This window comes from Leucopleurus acutus, assembly GCF_964270905.1.
Source record: "Leucopleurus acutus genome assembly, chromosome: 8".
NCBI lineage: Eukaryota > Metazoa > Chordata > Mammalia > Artiodactyla > Delphinidae > Leucopleurus > Leucopleurus acutus.
Genome location: NC_139151.1, coordinates 71237240 through 71263582, shown reverse-complemented (window position 1 = coordinate 71263582; position 26343 = coordinate 71237240). Strand labels below are relative to the sequence as shown.

Below are 26343 nucleotides of genomic sequence, written 5' to 3'. Positions count from 1 at the left end.
CCTGGGGATTCTAGGTAGGAGGAAAGCAAATGGGGGCCCCGGGGTTGGGTATATCTGTCTGTCTGTCTTTCCGGGTGGTGGTTGTTCAGACTCCCTCCTGGCCCCAGTCCCATCTGCCGCCCTCCCTCCCTGCAGGCCAGCTGACCATGATTGTGGGGCAGGTGGGCTGCGGCAAGTCCTCGCTCCTCCTAGCCACCCTGGGGGAGATGCAGAAGGTCTCGGGGGGCGTCTTCTGGAACAGGTACTACATGCATCCTCCGGGCTCAGTTAGTGGGGAAAGACAGTGGGCAGGCGGAAGCCCTCTTTTCAACCGTCCTTCTCAGTGGAGGATGCATCATGCATTTACTGAGTGTGTTCAGCGAGTACTCAATGAAAGCGCTGAATTGTTATTCTCATTACCATCATTAGTATTTGTTAAGCCCTCACTATGTGCCAGGTACTTTGCTATGTCCTCTGCACACACTATGTCATTTAATCCTTATGAAAACCAGCAAGGTAAGTAGTGTTAACAGATCTCGTGTTGTAGAGAAGGGCCAAACTCTTGGCCCTCATTCACCCAGCTAATAAGTGGCAGAGCTGGAACTTGAACGCAGTTCTGTTTGACTCCAAATTCCGCGTTCACTCAGCCGCACTGCCTCCCAGTGTGAGGGACCGTAACACAAACATTGGTTTCTGGCTTGGTCATCAGCAAAGTTGATACAGACCATTCAGTGGGTATTTCAAGGAGCCAGAGATAAACCAGACAAATGTAGGTTTCTGGGCAAAGATCACTATCCTAATTAAAGAGCCAGAACCCTAGACTGAGTCAATCATGAATCTATTATTTATACCCACTTCCAAAAAGCACTTGAAACTAGTTGATTAAAGATACAAATAAAATAAAGACTTTTTCAAAAGCCAGAAAAGAAGAACCAAGAAATGAAGAGGGTGGAAAAGGTGTTCAGAAACCTGGACAGAACATGGCTACTGCAGTCATCACACAACGTGGCTTGGAGCCTACCGGCACTCATCCCCAACACCTCCCCGTCCCCAGTATCCAAGAATCCAAGAGAAAGAGGGATCCGACTGAGGTTTCAGGAATGAAAGTCACAGCCAGTTCAGTAGAGGCAAGATGTCAGGTTTTTTCATAAGCTTGAGTGCAGACCGAGCAGAGAGAAAGACCTTGGGACCAGTGTTTGAACACCTGCATGTACCCGCATTTCCTGTTTTTCCAAAATGTCCCTGAATGGTGCACCCAACACATCTGGCAAGTTTCCCTCCTCAACAGGGCTGTGGGTTGGCAAACAAGCCCCTTGGGTTTCCCATGACCTTAGTCTCTGGAACCTTGATTCCACTGGGGATGTGGTATGTCTGGGACAGATGGTCTCTGCATCCATTCCCTATCTTATTCGGGTGTCTCTCAACACAGCCTGACAGGAAAGGTCCAAGCATTGCGTTGCCAGGCCCTTGTACCAACTGCCCCTCAGGGCTTTGGAGGGAGGAGCCCTTGTCCGTTGACTGCCTGTGTGTGTCTGTGATGGGAAGACAGGAGCCCCCAGTGAACTGTGAGCTGAAGAAAGCAACTGACCATTTATTGGGCACCTGGTATGGGCAGGCCCTTTGCTAAGTGCACTGCAAGCACGATCTCACTGAAGCTTCCCGCTGGGTGTTATCGCCCCATTTCACAGAAGTAAGAACTGAGGACAGAGAGGCTGGGTGACTTACCGGTCAGCATGCAGACCAGGGTCCCAAGCCTGGGCTCTTTCCCTCAAGCCTGGCCACTGCCTTGGGCTGGGGTCCCTTGGGTCCTAGTTCCAGGGATTATTCTCCAAATTCCATGTGGAGGGCAAACTGGACCCAGGCCCTCTCTCAGGGCAGGCCTTTCCTAGATGAGATTACAGAGCCCAGAGACTGGGGCTGCCCCTAGATTCCCCTGTCTGTGTCCCACTCAGCCTGAATCAGACCCCCTCTGAGCGTGTCCCCTTTGCCCCACGTCCTTCATCTCCTCCCCACCCCCTTCAACCTCAGGTGCCGTCACACCAGTGTCAGCACCTCTCTGGCCTCTACAGAGGCAGCTCAGCCTCAGCCCCAACCTCCTCTCCAAGGTGTGCCAACCCTCAGGGTCTGACTGCTGCCTCTTCTTTCTTAGGAAACCTCTGCCCCAGCCCCAGCGGGTACAGGGGCCTCTCCAGGGTGCTGGAGCGCCTCTTGTGTGCCAGATACTGTGGAAGGCACTTTATTTACTCATTGTCTCGGTCAGTCTTCACCAAACTCTGTGAAGTAGGCATTATCATTATCCCCATTTAACAGATGAGGAAACTGAGGGGAAGCAAGTTGCCCAAGGCCACCCAGCCCTTAAATGGCAGAAGTGGGATGTGCCCCTAAGTGCTCAAGTGCATGGGCTTTCCAGTGTGCTGAGAGAGAAGGGGCTGGAGAGCAACACAAAGAAATAGCTAGCCTGACCACTCTGAAGGCCAGCAGCCTCAACGGCTGTGATACCCCGCCGCCCCACCTCAGCAGAACCATCGCAGCACAGCTCACAGCTCTGTCTGCGTTGACACTCACTCTCCTCGACCGGCAGGTGGGGCTCCACATCCTGGCTCTGTTCCAGGCTCAGCGAGGGGTGATGGTGAAAGGATCTTTTTGCTCCAGGATCCACTTTGCCCCCCTCCACAGCACAGCTTCCCTCCCAAGCGTAGCGAGTGCATCAGGGTAGCCTGCAGGCAACCCCGGGACGTTGTGAGAATTTGTTCATGACTCAGCTCATGTTCTGGCTTCTCTGCATTGATGTATTCGCTCACCCCATATTTACTGAGCACCTGCTGTGTGCCAGACCCCGAGCACAGCAATATGAATGCAAAGATGGTGAAGACGTGGCCGCTGCTTCCAAGGGAGAACAGAGATCAGTGCCACCATCGAGCACAGAGGAACAGTGAACTCTGTGGTCAAGGAAAGAAGGCTCACGTGGACATGGTATCTGAGCCTCGAAGGATGAGCGTGGTTTCATCAGATGGAAGAGGCCGGGGTGGGAGAGGAAGGTGTTCCAGGCAAGGGTATCAGCGTGGGCAAAGGTGTGATCATGTAAGAGGGTGTGGTTCTGGTGCCAGAGCAGTGGGTGTTAGGGACACTGGTGAAGGACAGGACTAAAGAAGTGGGCTGGGGGCTTCCCTGGTGGCGTAGTGGTTGAGAGTCCGCCTGCCGATGCAGGGGACACGGGTCCGTGCCCTGGTCTGGGAGGATCCCGCATGCCGCGGAGCGGCTGGGCCCGTGCGGCTGGGCCCGTGAGCCATGGCCGCTGAGCCTGCGCGTCCGGAGCCTGTGCTCTGCAGTAGGGGAGGCCACAACAGTGAGAGACCCGCGTACTGCAAAAAAAAAAAAAAAAAAAAAAAAAAAGAAAGAAAGAAGTGGGCTGGGCTGAGGTCAGACACCCTGTATACCTGGCCTGGGAAACAAGATTTAGCCTGAAGGCTGTAGGAGAAACGTGCTGGTGTCACAGGATGAGGGATCGGGGAGAGAGAGACTGCAGGAAGGGAGATCAGTCAGGAGTTCATTACAGCGGATGGGAGAAGGAGGCTGGTCATACCTGGCTCAGCTGGCTTCATCTGCTGTTTGTCTCTCAAAATCCTGGATACGTACACAGCTCTGCCTGGCCCACCTACCCTGGGCAATGAGTTCAGTGTGGGGACTGTGTGTTGAGGGCCCCCCTCCGTTACTTGCAGGAGCTCCATGCCTCAGACCCTGGGCTGCAGGGCTGCAGGGCAACGATGCGCTTGCCAAGTGAGCCAAGAGCAAAATAGCATTTGACCCAGCAGCCCCTCCCGGGGCCTGGCTGTCTGCAGCCAGAGGCAGGGGCGATGCCAAGCCGCTCCAGGGTTTTTCATCCATACCAGGGCCAAGACCTGGTGACCAGGCAGCCAGAAAGAGTTCCAGGAGGTACAAGGCAGGGATTTGGGGGATGAGGAGGGTCACAGCAGAGAATGCTCTGGGGAGATTGCTTTGTGTGTACAACCATTCATTTATTCCTTCCTTGAAGAAAATGAGCAGTACTGCTGAGCGGATAGGAGCAAACGTTCTGGAGGCAGGCTGTCTGGGTTCAAATCTGGACTCTGTGCTTTGGGGAATTCTGTGACCCTTCTGTACCAGTTTTCCCTTATTACCCATGGAGTTAATGTGAGGTTTAACCTGGCATGTAGCAAATGCCCTATAAATATTATTATAAATATTATTCTTTGACGATGTACTTCTATTCCAGGAACAAAATTCCCCTATTGCTCTTTAATTATACTCCAGCCTGTCTCCAGGAGAGACTGTAGTGAGCTCCCTGGGGATAAAGATCATATCTTGTTTGTCTCTCTGTATCCACAGCGCCTTTGCTAAATGAATGCATTTGCTAAATGAATGAACCAGGAACAACTTATGACCTTTAGGAGGCTGCAATTAATGCGCCTTTACCTCTCTCTCCTTCCCACATGCGTTTGCCCAAGCTGTTTTCCTCACCCAGACCTCCACCACCCAACTTCTCCACCAGCATTTGGAATGTGCAAATCCTATTCGTGCATGCCTCACACTGTATGCTGGGGCATGTCTCCCCCATGACACTGAGCTCCTTGGAGATGGGACTGGAGGGCTACTCCATGCCATGCCCCAGGTGCCCCCCCCACAGGATGTGTATTTTGTGAACCACTCTGTGTAAGCTACAAAGGAGAAGACCTGGCCCCTGCCCTCAGGGGGCTCACCAGTCCTGGGTGGACAGAGACCTGGGATGCGCATGGGGGCTTCAGGGGTGAGGCCCTACATTCTAGGCTGCAGAGTTACTGAGGCAGCCTTGAGTGGGTCCTGCACATCGGTTGTTGCCCGGCTCCATGTCTCTGGGAGAACCCAGGTCTCGTGCGGCTCCCAAATATTCACTTTACTGATAGTCACCTGCACCTGCCTGGCTCTCTGCTTCGATTCACTGTTAACCTGGGAATTTGCAAACTCTCTCCTTAATCTTTTAGAGGAAAACATTCTGGTAAACACTCAAAATTAGCAGATATCTTCAAGTGAAATTCTTTCCCTGGAAATAAAAAATAGGGCCATTAATGTCCACAGTAGATTGATTTTAAACAGCCCTGGGGAGACAGCAGGAAGCAGGGATCTGAGGAAAGTGTTGAGGTACCTCCCCACGAGGAACTGCAAACTGGCCTCTCTGGAGCTCCCTGCTGCCCCTGCCACCCACAGAGGTGTGCGCCCCGGGCCCTACTTGTTCTGAGCCTGCCTCAGGACATTGTTGCCTTTTGGTGTGAAGGCTGCCTCCTGAGACCCCCGATTCCCCAGGGTGAAAAATAGGCTTGTCTCAGGACAACTCTGTGATCCCATCTGTTCATACAGTTCATTGGAGCCTTTGGGGAGTTGGGTCAGGGGCTCAAGGGCACCCCAGGTTTCCTGCAGGAGGCAGGTGTGGTGAGACGGTGAGCAGACAGCAGGGGCACCATGTGGACATGATGAGCCCGACTTGGGAACTAGATAGTCTCTGGTTGTGGTCCTGACTCTGCCACTCGATAGCTGTGTGACCTTGGGCAGGTTACTTCACCTCTCTGCATCTTAGTTTTTCCTCATCTGAACTATAAGAAAAACCCTTTCCTCCCTCAGAGATTTGGCATTAGGACCCAGCAACATCAATCAGAAAGGGCACTGTGCGTGAAAGGTAACATTTCAGGGCAGCAACAAGCCCCTCTGGGGCAGGATGAATGGACCATGGAGACCCATAAGTCCTAACTTCCCCTTCCAACCTCAATTTCCACTGCTTTCCTTTTTATTTATTGTTGGGGTCTTAAATGAATGTTGGGGCCATTGTGCCTTTGAAACCAAGCACCGAGCTGAAAGGATGATCTCCCGCCCACCCCATCCCTCATTCTCGAACCCCACCCAGGTCCTTCCCTCCAACCAGCTATGAGCTATGTTGGTAATACATTCTCCCAGAGTTATGGTGAGGTTCCTACCATTACCCCAATTTTATAGATAAGGAAACAGGCTCCCCTAAGGAAAGGGACTTGCCTATGATTTCACAACCAGTGAGTAGAGAAGCCCATCGGATACAAACTTTAGAGCCCATGTTCCTTCCACTTCTCACACTCTCTGCACTCATGCAGACTCCTCCTCCAGCCTAGAATTCCCTCCCTCCACCTCCGCTGTCTCCATCCTTCCTGCTTCGTGGTTCCGTTCACCTGTAACTTCTATGAGCCCTTCCTCACTTTCTCAGATTTCTTCCTCCTCCAAACTACTTGTAAAAAGTACATTTTTCTCTGACTCTAAAAGAATGTACATTAAATGAGAAAAGATACGCAAGTATAAAGAAGATTAAAAACCACCTAATATCACGCCACCCAGAAGTTTCCAGTCTTTTCTCTGCATATTTGCATATGTGTTTGTGTGTACTTTTCCCCCAAATTTCTATAGGACTTTCTTGCTACTACTTTTCTTTTGGCCCTTATAACTTTCTGACATCTGTACCTGTCTGATTTGCTCTGCCAGACTGTGAGCCCTTTGAGGGCAGGCTCTGTGCAGTGATTCGGGTTGCCATGCACACAGGCACCCAGCTCACAGCTGGCTGCAGGGAAGGAGGTGGGTCAGAGAAAAGGAGAGATCATCTTCTTAGCTCACTGCTTGGTCCCAAAAGTGCAGGCAGAAGAGGAACAATCATTTAAGAGCCCAGCAATCAATGAGAGGAAGTGTGTGCCACATATACCATTTTTTACTTTTCAGATTAAGACATACACACACAATGAGGAGACTCATTCTAGGAAGGCTGGAACTACACTGGAAAGAGGAGAAGAGGAACCTGGATTCACATCCCAGCTTCCCCTCTTTCTAGCTCTGTACCATTGGGCACATCAGGCAAACTCTAAGCCTCAGTGTTTCCATCTGTAAGATGGGGATACTAACATCTTTTTACAGAGTTGTTGTGAGGATGAAGTGATGAATACAAACAACTTCACACAGTGCCTGGCATGAGGATGGCCCGCATTGAGTGCTAGCCCCCCTCCCTTCCTTCCTCCCAAACGATTAAAGATGTCTGTTACCAACCTCCATTTATTACAGACCTGTCATGTGCTAAGCACTGTGGAGCTGAAAAAGATGCTCTTCCTGCCTTAAAATCCCGCTGGGGATAAAAGACTTACACAGGAGCTGATTAGAGAAGAAGGTAGTCCATTATAAGGGCTAAATGAACAGCCCAGATAATGCTGCAAACTGAGTTAGAGCCGAGGGAGTTCAGTGTGTGCTGGGGTCCTCAGGGAGGCCACAGATGTGCTTCCCTCCAGAAAAGTAACAGCCTTTGCAACTCTGGAAGCAGTCAAGGCAGAAGACTGCAGCGATGAGCTTATCTGGGCTGTGGACGCAGAGTTGGAATTTGTAAGCTTGGGTTTTTTAATCTGTCCCACATGACCAGCTTGTCCATAAACTACAGCAATCTGATGGTTAGGGAACATGAGGTTAGGTGGAGTTGAGGGAGTGAAATGAAACCATAAAGATCGGCGAATAGGATCATAGGGAACTGGTGATTATATATCCATCAGGGTCCATTCTGTTCTGCTCCTCAGCAGAGGACAAAAGAGAATTTCATCAGGCTTCTTTCCATCCCTGTTTTTGTCCATCCTGTTTTCCTGGCAAGAAATTTATCAGAGGTATGGCCTGGGTAATCACAGTGAAGCAATGCAGCATAGTCATTAAGAGCATGAAGCTTTGGAGTTAGACAAATCTATTTTCTTTGCTATTTGCTGGCTGTGTGACTTTGGGCAAGTTACTTAGCCTCTCTAAGTCTCACTTTCCTTGTCTATGAAGTGCGGACCTCCTTCATATGGTTTTTTTGAGCTTTAAAATAGATAATACTATTGCAGTGCTTATCACAAGTGCTTATAAAAGTTCAATAAATGTTAGCTGGTTTTACTATTATTAAAGTAAGATCTGCATGAAGACAGAACAGATTGATTTTCCCCAAATGTGCATGTCAGAAGTACATACTTCATTGGCAGAAGGTTGCTTCTGGAAGGTTGAAAGGTGGCCTGGGGCAGGAGAAAGAGCACTGACAAAGTTGGCACCAAAATTCAGGTCACCTCACTCAGTGTTTTTTGTTTTGTTTGTTTTGTTTTGTTTTGTTTTTTGCGGTACGCGGGCTTCTCACTGCTGTGGCCTCTCCCGTCGCGGAGCACAGGCTCCGGACGCGCAGGCTCGGCAGCCATGGCTCACGGGCCCAGCCATTCCGTGGCATGTGGGATCCTCCTGGACCAGGGCACGAACCCATGTCCCCTGCATCAGCAGGCGGACTCTCAACCACTGTGCCACCAGGGAAGCCCCTCACTCAGTGTTTTTCAAAAAAATTTTTACTGTAATCCACAGTATGAAACAGATTTTACATCACAGTCCACTACATTTATGCATTGATAGGTAAGAGAAAAAAAATTCACACAAAAAGTACACATCTTGACCACATGCAATGCACATTGGTATTTTCTTTTTCTTTTCTTTTTAAGTGCAGTTGCAGTTTACTTGTTTCAGACCCAATTTTCGGGTCCCAATCCACAGTTGGAAAACGCTGTACGAAATGATTATGACCTTGGGAAAGTCATTTTCCCTCCCTGAGCTTTAGTTTTCCCAACTATAAGCCAGTCTTGATGCCAACCCAGCTTCACTGCTGCTTGGAGTTGTGTCAGGAGTACTAATGAAGCCCTTGCTGTTTGGAGGGGGCCCATCCAGTTGCTGCAGGAGGGACAGAGATTGAGAAGAACAGTTTCTGCCCCCATGGAAGCCACTTGGGGGCACTGGGGATGGGTCAGAGGGGTGGGGATTGTGGGGTTGCTTCTCCCCAAAGACACAGTGTGATGGAGAGGAAGGCAGTGGAGTGAGAAGTAACTGGTATCGTTTTTTCCCATTTGTGCCCCAGCAGCCTTCCTGACAGCGAGACGGGAGAGGACCCCAGGTACAGCCTTGGTGCTCGGTTGGAAGTGGGTTCCAATAAAGGGAAGGGGCTTGGAGAATTCCTTGGCGGTCGAGCAGTTAGGACTTCGTGCTCCCAGTGCAAGGGTCATGGGTTAGATCCCTGGTCGGGGAACTAAGATCCCGCATGCTGCACAGAGCGGCCAAAGATAAAAAAATAAAAGATAAATTTAAAGAAAAAAGAAAGAAAGAAAAGTTGAGAAACAAAGCTATAAAAAGCGGAGGTGGGTATCCCCTAGGCAGACAGAAAATTCAGTCGTGTTGCTTTATGTTCAATGTGCTTTATGTTCTGGTCGTCTAAGACATCCAAGTGAAATAGATTGATGTGGCTCTAAGGCCTTCAAAACGCTGCCCAACCACACCTCTTTCAAGACAATCGAGACACACTGGAGGTGGTGGGAAGTCAGGAGTGGGAGGTTGACTTGACCTTGGAAATCCGTTTAAGCTTCTGGCCTTCACTCTCCAACACCACAGAAGTTTCACTTCCCCATACTTTCTCTGCCCTTTCTCCCGTCTTGTCGCCAAGTGCCAGGGCATGATGACAGCCCAGACTCTCTAGCCATAGTGACCATAGTTCTTGAGCCAAAAATCAGGCCTCATGGTATGTGACAAGTATGAACGCATGGATGAGCACAACGGGACGGAGTATTTGACACTGGAGCAGTTGGGGTCTGTCCAGGCTACGTGGGCACCACAGTTGACCACGTCCCTGTCGGCAGATCCCCCAGGCTCCACGGTTGTCTTCTGACAGGGACCTGGGGCTGCAAATCACACCTGGAGCCCTTCTCAGCTCTCGAGGTGCCACACTGAGCTCCATCGGCTGTAGGTTGCCATCCCCGGACTGCAGGCACCCATGGTGGCCTGCCCAGCCTCGCCTGGCTACGGTCAAAGCGCACTTCCTGCCCCAGATATTTGTGCAGCCGTGTCAGCCCGAGACCTCGGCCAGTGCGTCCGCGCCCTAATGCAGAGGCTGGGTCTGCAGAAGCCACATGTTGGGCCTCATGCTCCTCTGACGTGGGAAGCACCACCACCCCCATGAGCCTACACCAGTGGTGCCTTCCCCCCACTGTCCCTCGTAACTTAACCAGGTCCCCTGAGGCCTTCCTCACACACGCCGCGTGTATTCAGGCAGCGGAGGCTTCCCCTGGGTGGCGTGTGGCTTTTGTGGCTGCAGTCTTGATCTCAGGGATTATAAAGGCACTCACGCTGGGTTTGAGGGAGCTCAAAATGTCTATGGAGAACTCAGTCTACTCAGGTGAACCCTGAAGGTACATCTTTCCTCCCCTGCTGCAGCCCAGAGCGGGAGACGGCAACCGACTCGGATATCAGGTACTGTGTCCCGAGAGCATCGCCCTCCAGGGCAGACTTCCTCAGAGGGGGTCTCAGGCCAAGGGAGCCACAGAGCTCTGGAAGGCAGCCCCCCAGGTCCAGGCCAGCTGCAGAGGAGGCCAGGGAAGGCGCTGTGCTCCATGCGGTGGTTCGGAGGCCGCCGCTGCTTCCGTGCGTCAAGCCGCTCGCTTCACACCAGATCAGTTTTGTCTGGTGGTCATCTTTTCCTTTTCTTTCTTTCCTTTTTTTTTTTTTGTCTTCAGAAACCACATCACACTAAATGTGGGTTCATTTTTAAAAGGTTCCATTTGGAGTGTTACCTGCTAACATCAAAGTCGAGTGGTTTGAGGGCTACTCGAGGAAGGAGGAAATCAGGGTTCAAGTATTTATTTAGTTTGGTCACACTTTGGGGTCTTCCCAGGCTCTGGGTAGAGACTTAGGAAGGGCAACAGACTGAAGGGGTGGGATAGGGAGGGGTGGAGAGCAGGGAGGGGTTGAGGTCCCTTATCCGCCAGCCAGCTAAGACCCAGCACCCAAGCCTGCCTCAGGCCCTTGGGGAACGAGAGGCCACCAGGAGCCACTCAAAGCAGATTTCTGCCAACTGCACCTCCTCATCTTAGTGCTGCCCCCACCCCCTTGCCCCAGTTTAAGCCATCAGCTTGACAACCACCTCTGACAATGACCCCCTGAGAATACCTCCCTACTCCTGCCCCGCTTTTTCCAGGAAGAGAGGCCCCGTGGCCTATGCTTCTCAGAAACCATGGCTGCTAAATGCCACCGTGGAGGAGAACATCACCTTTGAGAGTCCCTTCAACAAACAACGGTAAAAGCCTCGAGGAGGTGGGTTGGGGGGCAAGCTGCGGGGGGGAGCAATTGGTCATGCATGAGCCACTGCCCCAGCCCCCAAGCCCAGCCGGCTGCCTGCTCCTCCATCGATCTTCCTCACCCAGCCATCCTGCTCTCCAGCCCCCTTATCTGGATTCCAGCCTGTTCCATATGGTCCATCTGGAAATGATCCAGATGTGCTGGGCATCAGGGCAGTCCAGCTCCCGTGGTTGAGAAGGCAGGAGGGGAGGGAGGTGCAGGAACCCTGGTGCCTTCTCTTGAGGTTGGTGAAAAGGCTCGCCCAGCCCTCCGTGGGTCTCCGTTCTCGTGCTTCCCTACCCCCAGCTCCGCAGCTTGTACACAGATCCCTCCAGTGCTAATGGCTGCTAACATCATGGAGCTCTTTCCAGGTGCTCTTGCTATGCATGACTTGCTGTAATGCTCACATCAATCCCAGTAGGCAGGTACTATTATTATCCCCATTTTATAGATGAGGAAACCAAGACTCAGGAAGGTTAGGTAACTTTCCCAAGGCCACCCAGCCAGTAAGTGACAGAAATGGGTTTCAAATCCAAGTCTTCCTGACACCCAAGTACATGTCACCAAGACACTGTGATGCCTCCATGCACTCTGGCTGGCGCCTGCCCGGGCTGAGAGCTGGCCAGGGAAGTGTGAGGGGAGCAGGCTGGGCGAATATTTGGCCAGCCATCATCATTTACTGCCTAAGCAAGCCAGCAGTGATTTTTCCCTGGCAGTGCTCCAAGCACGGGCTCTGGCTACAGCTTTTCCCACTGCACAGGGGCCCCAGGCCCTCTCTTGTCACTTATGTGGCTATCTGCTCCCATTCAATTTCATCTTTCAAATATTTAACTTTCTTCATGATGGCGTCAGGTGCTGCCCTCAGCTCTTTTCAAGCTCACGGGGTGTTTGCTTACACCCATCAGGAGGCCCATTAAAGCCATTGCTCCTCCTGGGCATGTCTGCCTGGAAGGTAATGACCCTCTGCAAATGCCCAGGCCCACCTCTGGCCAGGCTGATCAGCTGTGTCCCCACCCACCCCACTGCAGGTACAAGATGGTCATCGAAGCCTGCTCCCTGCAGCCAGACATCGACATCCTGCCCCATGGAGACCAGACCCAGATTGGGGAACGGGTTAGTAGCAGCTTCCAGGGGCTGGTTCTCAAAGTTGGGGCCCTCAGCCTCCCCTGCTCCCCACCCATCACCATCACCATGCCCTGAAATCCTTCTCAGGGAGAACAGGTAATGAGAAATGAGAGAGGGGGAAGGCTGAAGAGTTGCCTGCAGTGGGATCAAAATGATCTCCTTGAGCCCTGGGTTGGTGGCTGTCCTCGAAAAGTTTTCGGTCTTGCTTGGTGCAGAGGTCAGCTTAGCACTTTCCCAGGCTGGAGATGACTTGACATCTCCATTCATGCCCCAAGTATGTACTGAGAGCCCACACAACACTGCGCTAGACTCAGGGTGGTTCTTCCTGTTCCCTCTCCAGGCGGGGTCCCTCCTCCATAAGCTTAAACAAATAGGATTCTTCTGTGGCTGTCCTCCTTAGGTGTGATTTAAATCCGCCCTTCCTCCATCCTGGTTTTCATGGGTCAGATGGTCCCTAGCACCTTGGGAATCATTCTCCCCACTTCTGAATGAATTCAGTAAACATGTACAAGTTCCCCTTCTCTGCCAGGTGAAGAGGGGGCAAAGAGGGGCATAGAGCCAGGCCTCCCTCCCAAAGAGCTCACAAGGAGGGGCCAGGACAGTCTCTCCTGAAGGGCTGTGAAGGCATGACCTTTCCTCCCCTTTGGCGGCAGGGCATCAACCTGTCCGGTGGTCAGCGCCAGCGCATCAGCGTGGCCCGAGCCCTCTACCAGCACACTAACGTCGTCTTCTTGGTGAGTGCACCAGCTGGTACCTCCTTGGGGCCCTCGTGTCTGGCTGCCACCTTGGCTCATTGCCTACACAGATAGACAGTCCCACACATACCATCACCCTACAGCCTCCCCCTCCAGGAGCAATCCTCTCCTGCCAGAGATATTACCTACCCATCTTATTGATGGAGAAACTGAGGCACGGTTAGTCCAATTGACCCATGTGGATTTCACACTGGGCTCTGCAGTAGCCATGAGGGGAGGCGAGTAGTAATTATAGGCCTCCTCCCTGTAGGACAGCCCCAACCTATTAACATTTATTTAGCCCGACTATAAAAATGGCAAATACATGGAAGGTGAGTTACCACTTCACATCTCATGCCCAGAGCAGACATTGCTAATTGATCACAGCTTTCTTTCCCATGGAAACTTAACTTGGCCTCAGAATCCTTCTCGACACAGCACTCCAGTTAACCACTAGTAATCAAACATGAGATAAAACTTATCTATACCTGCCCTACTTCATGCCAAGTTCTGAGTGAGGTACCTTAGTTGATACTGAAGAATTCTAAGACCCAGCCCTTGGCCTCAAAGGTTGAGAGTCTGATTAGGGAGACAGAGCTTACCCACACTTAAGAGCCACAGCCCACTTGAAAGCCAAACTGTGTGACACAGACTGTGTCCAGGGAGACAACTGTGAGGGCTAGAGTAATCAGGGAGGGCTTCCTAGAGGAGGGTCTTGAAGAGTGAGTCAATTAAACAGAAGGAAAGAGGGAGCCCATTTGGACAGACGGTTAGAAGAAGGAACCTCAGGTCTCTGACCCCAGCTTTATTCTCCACCCTCCACTATTACTATGAATAACAGTTCACCAGACAGACAAGAGGCAGATCAGCACTCCAGGCAGAGGAAACAGCTTGGGCAAAGGCCTGGAATGGCAAATTCCCTGGAAACCTGGAGCGTAGGGAGCTTGCACAAGACAGATGAGAAGTGAGACTGGAAAGGAAGACTGAGCAGGTGGTAAATAAAGGGCCTGGATTAGTGTGCTAAGGAATTCAGACTTAATAAACTATAGGGAGTCAGTGGAGGTTCAGGAGTCAGGAAATGCTTGTGATTAGATCTGTTTGAGAGGCAAAGCTGATAGCCCCATTTCAAGACGAGGCAACTGAGGCCCAGAAAGGTTGGTTGCACCGTCCAGGACCACGCAGTGGGCTGGGTTCGTGTCAGTCCCTAAAACAGAGCTGGTGTAACTCTGGTGGTTTTTACGCTCACTGTTATCCCCTCTTCCCACGTGTGTCCCTACCTTCTCCCTTCTGCCTAGGATGACCCCTTCTCAGCTCTGGATGTCCATCTGAGTGACCACCTGATGCAGGCTGGGATCCTTGAGCTGCTCCGAGATGATAAGCGGACGGTGGTCCTAGTTACGCACAAGCTACAGTACCTGCCGCATGCAGACTGGGTGAGGGGCCGCAAGGGGGTCAAGCTGTGGAGGGCTGAGGCGGGAGAGGCAGTCGGCCATCTTCAAAGGAGTCAATCAGATGTCTCAGTAGCAACTGCTGAGGGCCACAAAGCAGAAGAGATCAGCAATGGATGGCTTCACACAGGCTGGGCCAATCAGGGAGACCCTGCATAGCCCAAGGGTTTGGTATCACCTAGAGCTGCAGACATCCATATCCTGACACGGGCCCCATGTGGGTACACACAAGGCTGGCACAAAGAAGTCTCAAAAAGAAGCAGACACTCAGTTCTTACCTCTGTTTCCTGCCCAGTTTGATGACTCACCCCCCCTTGCCTTGGGGAGTGCCCATTTGGAGGGGAGAGCCATCTTCCTGCCCACTAGTGCATCAGATTCAAGTTAGGATCCAATGGAAAATATGGAAACAAACAACGGCAGTGGTAATAGAAACTTCAATATTACCAGTAGAATGCAATTTTGTGAAATCCCACATCAGTTAAATGCCCATATTCCTCAACATGAAGACAATAGTTACTTTTCAAATAATTGGAAAGCATTTAATTTTTAAGATGGAAATCATGTGACTTGTGAAATCTGGGTCTTGCCTGAATCCTACATAAATTTGTCCGGGGAAATTGAGGTCCTTCCTAAGCTTCAGGTCTGTGTTAATCGGCCCTGCTAATTCCCCCCAAATAAGTCTTCCTTCTACATGTGGTAAGATCTTCCCTCTACTGTGGAAAAAAAAAAAAAAAGATCCAGATCTTCACAAAAAGATATTAAAGCAGAAAAAAGAAAAAAAAATTAGATTTCTTTAAAAAGCTATTAAAGGGCTTCCCTGGTGGCGCAGTGGTTGAGTCCGCCTGCCGATGCAGGGGACACGGGTTCGTGCCCCGGTCCGGGAAGATCCCACGTGCCGCAGAGCGGCTGGGCCCGTGAGCCATGGCCGCTGAGCCTGCGCGTCCGGAGCCTGTGCTCCGCAACGGGAGAGGCCACAACAGTGAGAGGCCCGCGTACCGCCAAAAAAAAAAAAAAAAGCTATTAAAGCAGGTACAGGTTTGTGTCTGAGTTTTTGTGGTGATTCTGGTGAGACAATTCAGGACAATCTTTAGTCCAAAGAAGGCAGACATGGAGGTGCCTGGTTCCTCAAGGTGTCAGTGAACAGGACTCCTGGGCATCCGTCCCTGAACCCCAGCATGGGGTGGGTGGGGGTGAGAGGAGCAGGATGGGTTTCTGAATTACTGATGGGTCTACATGAGTATAAAACATTGAATGTTTCAAATAAAAGAAGTTTTATTGATTTCAAAGAGGCCACACACCCTTAGACCAACAGGTGCTTTGCCAAACACGGGTGGAACGTATCAGACCTGCCATGAGGAGGAGCTAAGGGTAACGTGCTATTAGCCCTTTCAGTGTATGGAAACAGCTCTCACTGCTGGAGTCCTTGGGGATACCCAGACAGCTTGACCAGGATGCTCTAATTTGCTCTGCAAACCCTTCTATCAACCACGGGGCAACCATTGAGAATACCCGCCCCCCCCCCCCCCCCACCCAGAGGTACCAGACTCTAAATCCTGGAGTGTGTTGCTGAGGGCAGTAGGCAAGCTGGAGGCCGTTTGTGGTGGGGAAGAGATAGGTGCTCTGTGTACATCCATCTTAGAGCTCTCGGTCAGGCAGGGCTGTGGCCTCCTCCCTTCCTCCCCAGCCAGCCCCCCGCCAGGTTTGTTTCTGTCTTTCCAGATCATCGCCATGAAGGATGGCACCATCCAGAGAGAGGGCACGCTCAAGGACTTCCAGAGGTCTGAGTGCCAGCTCTTTGAGCACTGGAAGACCCTCATGAACCGGCAGGACCAAGAGCTGGAGAAGGTGGGTGTATTTTGGCGGTCAGTCAGCCACCCCCTGAGGGGAAGGTTTTGCTAGAACCTGAACTCATAAAGGTCTTCCTGCCCTCATTGGCCCCAGGAAGCCCCCCCCACACACACACAAAGGACAGATGTGGGAGCTGGGCGTGAACTTGCTCCCACTAGAGAGCCAGTACCTGTGCCAGCTACCCAAGGCAGGGTCGGGAGGATGACTTCCGCTTATCCTGAGATAGTCAGGTACCGTTTAGTTACAAGGCTTCAGATAACCAATGCAAACTGGCTAAGCAAGGGAATAAAAAGGGTGGGTAGTTAAGGATTTAGTGGCTCAAGAAACTGGAAAGTCAATGCCATAGCTTCAGGTGGAGCTAGATCCAGGTAGTCAAGCAATATCATCAGGAATCTATTTCTCACCATCCCTTGGCTCTACTCACCTCACATTGGCTTCATTCTCATATAACAATGAGGGCCATTGGCAATCTCAGGTTTCCATTCTCCCAGGTCAACAGCTCTGCCAGAAGGAAAGTGCCTCTTTCATGATAGTTTAGCAGAAGTCCCAGGGCTGACTCTTATTGGTCCGATTTGGTCATGTACCTGCCCCAAACAAATCACTGTGGTCAGGGATGTGGAATGTGAAGATTGACCAGTCCTGGGTCATGTGCACACCCCAGGAGCAAGGGAGAATGATCAGCCCCTGAATCACAGAGACTAAGAATGGGGGAGAGGTGGTCTCCCACAGGGATATAGGGGTGCTAGTAGCTGATGAAGGGGAAGGAAGAAATTCTGGCAGGCAAACGTGTCCATCTGGACCGTCCCCCAGGCAGCGGCAACCTGGAAACTGACACTGGACATCACTGGGGGTGGTTGCCCCCCTACCCTCCCTTTTCCCCTCTGCACACCCCAAGGACGTCGGCCAGACCCATCTGTCTTTCAGGAGACCATTGTGGAGCGAAAAGCCGCAGAGCCACCCCAGGGCCTGCCCCGGGCCATGTCCTCGAGAGATGGCCTCCTGCAGGATGAGGAAGAAGAGGAAGGTACAGACAGTGGGACTGGAGTGAAATCATGGCCTGAGGTCTGATCAACCATGAGGAGACTAAGGTTTGGGGTTCTGGGAGTGGGGAGATAGTGTGCCTCTGATGAAATCCCATCCCATCTGTGTGCCTCAGTCTTTCCATCTGTAAGTGGGGCTGACACACCCCCCTGGTTCCCCTCAGAGGGTTGTGCAATGTGAAGCCACAGGGAGGGTTCTTGCGGCCTGCAGAGGAGGCGGCCGAGAGTGAGGAGGAGGACAACTTGTCGTCGGTGCTGCACCAGCGCGCCAAGATCCCGTGGCGGGCCTGCAGCAAGTACCTGTCCTCGGCCGGCATCCTGCTTCTCTCACTGCTCGTCTTCTCCCAGCTGCTCAAGCACATGGTCTTGGTGGCCATTGACTACTGGCTGGCCAAGTGGACTGACAGCGCCCTGATCCTGAGCCCCACGTCCAGGAACTGCTCCCTCAGCCAGGTGTGGCCAGCAGCCCCAGTGCCAGGGCTGGGGTGGGGGGAGGGCTGAGCATGGACACCCCGCCCCCCCCGCAGGACCCTGCCTCATTCTCTGCCAGGCCCAGGAGTGCTCCCTCGACCAGACCGTCTACGCCATGGTGTTCACAGTGCTCTGCAGTCTGGGCATCGTGCTGTGCCTTGTCACATCCATCGCAGTGGAGTGGACAGGGCTGAAGGTGGCCAAGAGGTTGCACTGTAGCCTACTAAACCAGATCATCCTGGCTCCCATGAGGTAGGCCTCTCCCCTGGCTGTGCTGGGCTATGGGCAAGTCATTGTTCTCTGGGCCTCAGGTCTCCCATCAATAAAATGGGGATATACGATCTCTGTCGCAGGCTTCTGGGGGTGACTCAAGGAGATGATGTGAGAAAAGTGCCCTCCTCGGTGCAGAAAGCAGAGGGAAACTGGCATGTACTCAGCCAGACATGGTGCTAGGAACCTTACATGGTTAGCTCATCTAATTGTCACCACAGCCCTTCACAGCGAGTGTCTGCAGGCTCTGCGTAAATGTTAGTTTCCCCTCCCTAGTCAGGTACCACCCACGGTTCAGCTCTCGCCTCCCCTGCCTCTCTCTCCGCCCGCAGCCATTCTGCAGGTTCTGACCCCAGGGACACACAGGGAAGCTGTTCTCATCCTCCGTAATGGGATGGATAAAACCCCCAAAGGCTGCTTGGTGTGAAAGAGGTTTAAGGCTGTCGCAGCCCAATTGGCTGGCTAACTCGGTTTACAAATGCAGTAGGCAAACAGCTTATCTGGCCCCTCCTCAATGCCAGACCTCACCATCTGCACTTTTTACTTTTCAGCCTTGTGAGCACTCTGTGGCCCACAGACACGGCCTCCAGGTTTACTTACCCTCTATTTGTCCAGATCTGTGGTTCTGAAATCCGCTTGTTGGGGTTGTGCCGGTTCTGGGCCACAGCCGGAGTGCTGACAGCTGGAGTGGCCTTGCAGGGTCAGCCGGCCAACAAGCTGCCCCGGGGCCCTGTCCCCTCCCCACCCTGGGAGAGTTGTCCCTCTGGAGAGAACTCTGTGTCCCTAGGAGGACACAGAGGGAGTCCTGAGTGTGTCGGGCAGAGCGATAAGCTGAGAACGGTGGCAGAGGTCACACGTGGGCTGTAGGGTCAGAGAGGCTGGGGAGGGGCCAGCACTCCTTTGGGTGGCCACCCGAATTCTCAGCGACACAGGCCAGATGTCTACAGACCTGCAAAGGCGCATGCCCCTGGGAAAGCAGACCTGGGGATGACCCCGTAGACATTGAAACGAAAGAAATAACTGTCCTCCTTCAGTAAACAGGAAGGAAATCAATAAACATATGAGTAACTGCTCCTCTGGTTACCTCTTAGGTTTTTCGAGACCACACCCCTTGGAAGCATCCTGAACAGGTTCTCATCCGATTGTAACACCATCGACCAGGTACACAGGACAGCGACGCATTTCCGCAGTTCAGAGAGGCCAGGCCCCCAGGAGCTTTTCCTGTCTGGCACTGGCTTCCCCAGATCAGAGCCTTGGGGTAGGAACCCAGTGGCCCCCATCTGATTATAATGCTGCCTCAGGACCTGGGGCCTCCCCTGGGAGACCCTCCTAATAAGGCTGAAGGAAACCACATCCCTTTGGCTTCCATCCAAGCCCACTCTGGCTCACAATAAGGTTCCAAGGTGACTGATTTTGTGGAGAATATTCATTTCCATTTAGCCTGTCTTCTTTATTTGCCATCATACTAGATGGTGAAAAACAAAGCTCTAATTCCTGTTCTCAGGGAGCCTACAGCGTAGCTGCAGGGGTAAGACATGCACCCGTAATAAAGGAAGAGAGCAAAATATGACTCCAGGTAACACACTGAAGGCGATCAAATACCAACACTCACCTCCCTTTCTCACCCTCCCCTCCTGCAGCACATCCCGTCCACGCTGGAGTGCCTGAGCCGCTCCACCCTGCTCTGTGTCTCAGCTCTGGCCGTCATCTCCTATGTCACACCTGTGTTCCTCGTGGCCCTCCTGCCCCTGGCTGTCGTGTGCTACTTCATCCAGAAGTACTTCCGGGTGGCATCCAGGTGATGGCAGCACTTGCCAGCGGGTGAGGGATGGGAAGTTCTTTGCAACAGGCACTTCAGCACTGTTATTAGAATCATCATCGTAGAAGCAGTAGAGTCGTGTCCCCCAAAACAATGGAAAATTGAAGTATTCATATTCCACTACCCTAATATAACCATCTGTCAGCACGCACACACTGCAGTTACTAGTTGAACTGTTTCCTTGGGTGATATGCTCAGGACTGGGATTGCTAGGTCAGGATGTAGGCACGTGATTATGCCCTTCGTTCGTTTTGCCAAAGTGCTTCCCGGGAGGATTGTATGATTCCAGTGTCCAGGCTGATGGCTGATGCATAAAATCAGAGGGCACCTGATGTGAGGGGTCTTATGGCAACCAGACCTCCCAACCCACGTGGATCCAGAGCGTGGCTAGAAGCCCGGACTCGAGGGAGCCTCTCACGGCCTTTCGCGTTGATCACATTCGCCTTCATGAGCCTTGGAGCCACGCATGACTCTTTCCTACTCAAAATTTTCTAAGAATGTTCTCTTGGAAGTTCTTTCTGGGAGTGATTCTGTTAAGCTCATAGATTCAAAGATTTGTAGGGACAATTTTTAAGAATCTTTAGGCCAGTGTGTCTCAAACTGCCAATCACAACCTATCAGTGGGTCATGAAATCAGTATCATAGATCACAACCCGTAACTTTTTTAATGAAATAGAATAGAAAATATGAGACTGTATTCACATAGTAACAGTAAGCTTTGCTTGATGAAACCTTTGTTTTGGTCATGTATGGGGGTGTGTGTGTACTGATTCGTGATACAAAATGTGTTTCTTACTAGGAGTTGTGGTCAGAAAGGTTAAGTACCTCTCTCAAGTACACAGAGTTTGTTAGAAATGAGTCAAAATACTGATTGGCTATGATAATACTAATTAAATTTAGATACATTTTGGCCACAATTACCCTGCCCACAAGGATCACGATTGGTATAAACGGCTTTTTGCCTGGATGATCCAGAATCCCCTGGTACCCACATGGAACATAGTGCACTGATACTCACAAAATCACAGTGGCTTTTGAAACACCGTACAAGCTGATCTACAAGGTTCGTTTCTTCTGCCAGAGAAACCACCCTGTTCTCCTGGCACCCACTCTGGCCCTGGGGACAGTTTGTCCAGGAAAGCTGCTTCCTGCATTCCCAAGCTGACCCCCTTGGCCCTAATACACTTGTCAAGGTGCAGCTGTGGGGAGCAGGAATAATTCCGTTGCCATGGAAACCACTGGCCTTACCCTCTCCAGGAGCTCTTTAAATCCAAAGCCTGTGGTGGTTATCGGGGAGGGGACTGATAGGGTGGAGTTTGGTCTTTCTGTTCCTTTGACTAGCTGTTCAAGTTGTTCGCCTGTGAAAGGGAACTAACACTGCTGCAGAGTGAGGCGGTGCGGCAAAGCAAATAGATAGATGCAGACGTGAGGTGGACGATGCCCAGGATAACAGTAACCGTTCAGCATGCTCTGCTTAAGTATCTACATAAACGAGCTCATCCAGTCCTCACGACTGCTTGATGGGGTGGCACCCTTGTCTCCCCTCTTTACAGGCGAGAAACTGAGGCCTAGAGTGGTGAAGCTATTTGCCCGCCCTGTAGTAGGAGGTGGAGCTAGGATTCAGACCCAGGCTGAGCCCTGAGCTGCCCTCTTAACCATTCGGCTCTGCTCCCCTGCACAGGGACCTGCAGCAGCTGGACGACACCACCCAGCTCCCGCTGCTCTCGCACTTTGCCGAAACCGTGGAAGGTCTCACCACCATCCGGGCCTTCAGGTACCAGATTCACCCTGGGGGGGGTTAGGGGGGTGGGGATGGAGCCAGGGTCACAGGTCATGAGATTCAATTCTCAGGGCTCTGCTTAGGAAAGCCCAGGACACATGTCTCCCACCCCCTCATCAGTCCCCAAGGCCAGTCCACCCAAGGTGTCAGGTCTAGTGGGCTCTAGCGGCATGATCCAGAGAGGAGAATCTCAGGCCTAGAGCCAAGCCCATGGCCTCTGTGAACTAAGGCAAAACATGAAAAGAGAAAAGGCTGGGACAATTCCTCACAAATCAATGCGGGAAAGGCCCTTACATGGTGTGGGCCAGCCCTGAGGCCATCTTTCATTGAGACTCTCCTGTGAGCCAAACACTATGCTGAGTCCTTTACATGCCAGTCTCATTCATTCTGCACCGCAATCTGAAACGGAAAGCTTGATTATTCCCAGTTCTCAGATAAGGAAACTGAGGCTCTCTGTAAGGTCCCACAAAGTACAGATTTGAACCTGCTTGTTCATTCAACAAACATTTACTGAGTGTTCACCAAGCCCCACACCAGGCACTAAAAAGACAAAAATGAGTCAGATGAGCCCCTGCCCTGGAAGCATTTACAGTCCAGGCTTTGAGCAGGCCAGGGCAAACCCATGTGACAAGTACTCTGAAAGAAAGGGGGACACAGGCTCTGGGAACATAGAAGGGAGGCAGTCATGGAAGGCTTCATTGAGGAGGTGTCATTAGTGCTAGGACTCAAAGAGGAGATAAGACTTCACCAGGCTGGAGGAACTCTCCCAAAACTTCAGTTTCAGTTCCTCCAAAACTCCCACCATCCTCTTGCCACTCTGAGTTGTGATATTGGGCTTGACAGAAGCATCTGAGGCTGCCTTGGGAGTGGAGGGGGCTGTTGCTCCCCACCTCAGTCTCTGTCTGAAGTATTAGGGCATCTCTCCTCCAGATAGACAGGCCAGAGACCCCTGACCCAGATACTGGGGCTCTGGTCTCTAAGCCTCACCCAGAGAATGATTCTAGGTTATTTTTAGGATGGCACAGCTGTGCGGGGCATGACAGTAACCATGTGACACCAGCCTTGTGTCCAGTAACCCTAGGGCTCAAGGGCCAGCTGACAGGGTTTGAGGAGGCTTGCCTGCATCTCCTCCCTCCAACCCCCAAAGTCTAGCTGCTGCCCTGGGAGAGGTGCCCAGGCTCCTGGCACAGCCCCGCAGCCCCAATTCACTCTCTGGGGCATCTGGGGCCGATGGGAGGTCTTGTCCTAGTAAAGCAAAGCAAAGCAGAGCTCTGCCATGGCCTTGGCTCTGCTCCCTGGACATCCCCTGCCACTGTGCAAGCCTGTGCTGTCTTCCCCACAGAAGCTCCCTGGAGCCTGGCATGACTCCAGGGTTTCCTTCCAGCCTCCTCCTCTTCTCAAGCCTGAACTCCCCAGTTCCTTCCCCTTCCAGACCCCTCAACACTCCTGGGCCAACCTCTACTCTAAGTTTCGGTGATGCTCCTCTTAGAATTGATATCCTGGAGGCCTTTGGGCAGGGCCTGGGGCAGAGAGAGTGCGACTTTCCTAGAGTGGGCCAGACCCTTCAGTAGGATCTGAGTGTATGCCCACATCCTGCAACCAGCCTCAGACCAAGCCAGCGGTTAGCCAGAGAAACTGCTGCCTGGGAGGCCTCCCACACCCTGCACTGACATGGTCAATGAGTTTTAAATTTGAGTGAAGGACTTTTTACATCATCCCTGAATGTGTTGAATTCATTGGCTTTTTGCCCAGAGACCTGTCCTGCTGAGAGCTACCTAGCATTTATTGGTTGTACACTTCCCACGTGCCAGGTATGTGTGTGGGTTATTACATTTAATCCTCGTAAGAGCCTCATGACATAGGTAGGAGAAGCCACGCTGTACAGCTGAGGCTGAGTATCCAAGGTCACACAGACAGTGAGAGCTGGTGCTGGGCTGGGAACCCAGGCCTGGCTGACCTTTTGGGTTTTTCTGGAGGCCCTGCTTTTTCCCAAGAAAAGTTTCAAGGGTGCCCAACACTGAATGGTGGTTTCAGTCCACGTAGGAACTATTACTATCCCCATTTTACTGGTGAGGAGACTGAGCCTTGGTCCTGAGGCACAGCCTGTAAGTAAGAATGCTCAGACTCCAACCGGGGTCCACATGGCCCCCAAGCTGGGGCTCTTCCCACATTCCTTATACTGTCATACACCTACCACAGAAGCTCCCATCTCACACACACTCTCATGCACACCCACCCCTCAGGCCAGTCACACACCCCTCAGACTCCCCAGTCACTCACATGCACTCACACATACATACACATCTACAACACCCACTTACTCACACAGACCCTCAGACTGATGGTTTCACACTCCCCTCAGACACATCACCCACACACACGCATCGACCCTGCAGCTGGGCGATCACACCCTCTCACAACTCAGAGACTTGCTTTGCTCTCCTCAGACACATGATTCAGACACAGGCCCTCCACCCAGAAAAAATCGAAGCAGAAGAAACAGCTTCTGGGAGTGAAAAGCAAATGCCCACGAGATCCATCTTGAGTTCTTCTGAGTCCCCTCAGTTGTCTCCCTGAGAGCATATGCTGAGACAGCTTTCATTCATTCTTGCGTTCACCATCAAACAAGTACACCTGCCCCCTCCTCTAGGCCTGGCGCAAAGTCTGAAGGGGTGGCCAAGGAGAGCGACACCAGGAGCCCAGGCTTGTCAGAGAGAAGAGGCAGGTCCCTACAAAGTAACCCAAGGGAGAACGTGATGAGGGCACGAGGGCAGGAAAGAAGCCTCCAGAGTTCCTGGTACAGAGAGGTCCCATCTATCTTAGAGGGTCAGGGAAGGTTCATTCGTTTGACAGATATTTATTGACAGTGCCAGGTGCTGGGGATACATTAGTGACCAAAACAAACATGGTCTCCATCCTCATGGAGTTTACAGCCTAGTGAGGGAGATGGACACTAAACAGCTAGAGAAATTAACGTATGAGCAGAGGTTATGAAATAAACAGGCTGCAGAGATGGAGAAAAAGAGGCCAGGAAAGGCCACTCTGAGGAGGTGCCACTTAAGGTAAAGCCTGAAAGTGGAGAGGAGTCAGCCTTGGGAAGAGCAGAGGAGAAAGCCTTCCAGGCAGCGGGAACAGCATGTTCAAAGGTCCTGGGGTGGGGAAGAACTTGGCATGGTCACAAAACTGAAAAAGGCAAGTAAAGTAATAAATTACTTTACTGTAATTTCTGTGTCTGCAGCACAGTGAGCAAGGGAATTTGTGGCATGGAAGGAGGTGGGTGAGGTTGGCAGGAGCTGGCTCACACAGGCTTCTGGCAAGGAGGTGGTTCTTTATCCGAAAAGTCATTCATATTCTTAGCAGGGGAGAGATAGGATGCAATTTATGACTTAGAAAGATTATGCTGGCTGCTGTGTGGAGGGTAGACTGAAGGGAGATAGCAGGTAGACCTATCAGGAAGCTGATACAATAGTCCAAGTGAGTTTGCAGTGGGCAGGAAGCAGGCCAGAGGCAGACAGAGGCCAGGGCTATTTTGGAGAAAGAAATAAGAGGACTGAGGGATTAGATGTGAATCCCGATGATTCCTGGGTTTCCAGCCTGAGCGCCTGGGTGGGTGGACGTGGGCTTTATTGTAACAGGGAAGCCCTGCAGAGGAGAACAGGTCTTGGGGTGAAAACAAGCATTTGAAGGAGTTGGCACCTTTGACAGGTTTGAATAAGCAGGAGGGAGCTGGGAAGGAGTTCCAGGAAGGAGTGGCATCCATAAGGTGGCAGAGGTGGCATGTCTGGGGGCTGCTGAGGCCCAGGCAGCCCCCTCTGCAGGTGAGGAAAGTCCCGGGGGCTACACGGACCAAGGTTATTCCCCCTCACCCTCCCCATCCTCCCCCCAGGTACGAGGCCCGGTTCCAGCAGAAGCTCCTTGAATACACGGACTCCAACAACATCGCCTCCCTCTTCCTGACGGCCGCCAACAGGTGGCTCGAAGTTCGCATGGCAAGTGGCCCGGGACAGGGGGTTTTCATAGGGCTGTGCAGCCAGAGCCAGGGCCAAACAGGGACCGGAGGGTGGGAAGAGAGGACGGATACCGGCCTGGTGTGCATTCGGGGTGGCATCGAGCCCTCCTGCTTCTCCCAACTCTGCTGGTCCTCCCCGTGTCTGACCTGAGCCCTCCCTTCCTTATATCACTGCCTGGAGGCTTGTGTGTCTGAGGTGTGTGCCAAGAGCGAGAACAGTTGTGTGTTTAGCTGTGACAGGTGTGTCTGAAGTGGGTCATATGACAGGTGTGGGCCAGCTGGTGAGGCATGCGTGCTGGCCTTGGGGGTGGGGGGAGCAGAGCTGTGTGCATACGTTGTCTACTGGGGCTCCAGCCTTCACAGCCTCCTGTGTGTCTGATGATGTGTTGCGGGGCTGGGGTTGAGTCTCGGCTGAGCTGCTGTGTGCCCTGAAGGGAGTGAGGGGTAGGGGTGCTGTGCCTTCAACCCCTGAGGGTCCAGGCCAGCTCCACTCCCTCTGCAGGAGTACATTGGTGCATGTGTGGTCCTCATCGCGGCCGTGACCTCCATCTCCAACTCCCTGCACAGGGAGCTCTCTGCTGGCCTGGTGGGCCTGGGCCTTACCTACGCCTTAATGGTGAGTGGCAGCAGGTGGGGCAGGGGAGGAGTCAGACA

General features: G+C 52.2%; 1 protein-coding gene across 10 annotated transcripts in view; it reads left to right on the top strand.

Moving 5' to 3' along the window:
• ABCC8 (ATP binding cassette subfamily C member 8) overlaps window positions 1–26343 on the top strand; it is a gene marked incomplete at both ends in the record, with an annotated part of 75777 nt that overhangs the window by 44819 nt on the left and 4615 nt on the right. For 3 of the 10 annotated variants that reach the window (XM_082844435.1, XM_082844433.1, XM_082844426.1), the window contains 16 exons: window positions 136–241; window positions 8903–8935; window positions 10246–10281; window positions 11006–11104; window positions 12174–12258; window positions 12924–13004; window positions 14300–14437; window positions 16172–16297; window positions 17225–17324; window positions 17552–17793; window positions 17897–18063; window positions 19173–19242; window positions 19722–19879; window positions 21582–21674; window positions 25567–25669; window positions 26192–26305. In XM_082844435.1, the coding sequence (XP_082700561.1) occupies window positions 136–241; window positions 8903–8935; window positions 10246–10281; window positions 11006–11104; window positions 12174–12258; window positions 12924–13004; window positions 14300–14437; window positions 16172–16297; window positions 17225–17324; window positions 17552–17793; window positions 17897–18063; window positions 19173–19242; window positions 19722–19879; window positions 21582–21674; window positions 25567–25669; window positions 26192–26305 (1751 nt within the window). Of the gene's footprint in view, window positions 1–135; window positions 242–8899; window positions 8954–10220; window positions 10282–11005; window positions 11105–12173; window positions 12259–12923; window positions 13005–14299; window positions 14438–16171; window positions 16302–17207; window positions 17325–17551; window positions 17794–17890; window positions 18064–19172; window positions 19243–19721; window positions 19880–21581; window positions 21675–25566; window positions 25670–26191; window positions 26306–26343 lie in introns of all 10 variants that reach the window. The other 7 variants (XM_082844434.1, XM_082844432.1, XM_082844431.1 and 4 more) reach the window with 5 other exon arrangements.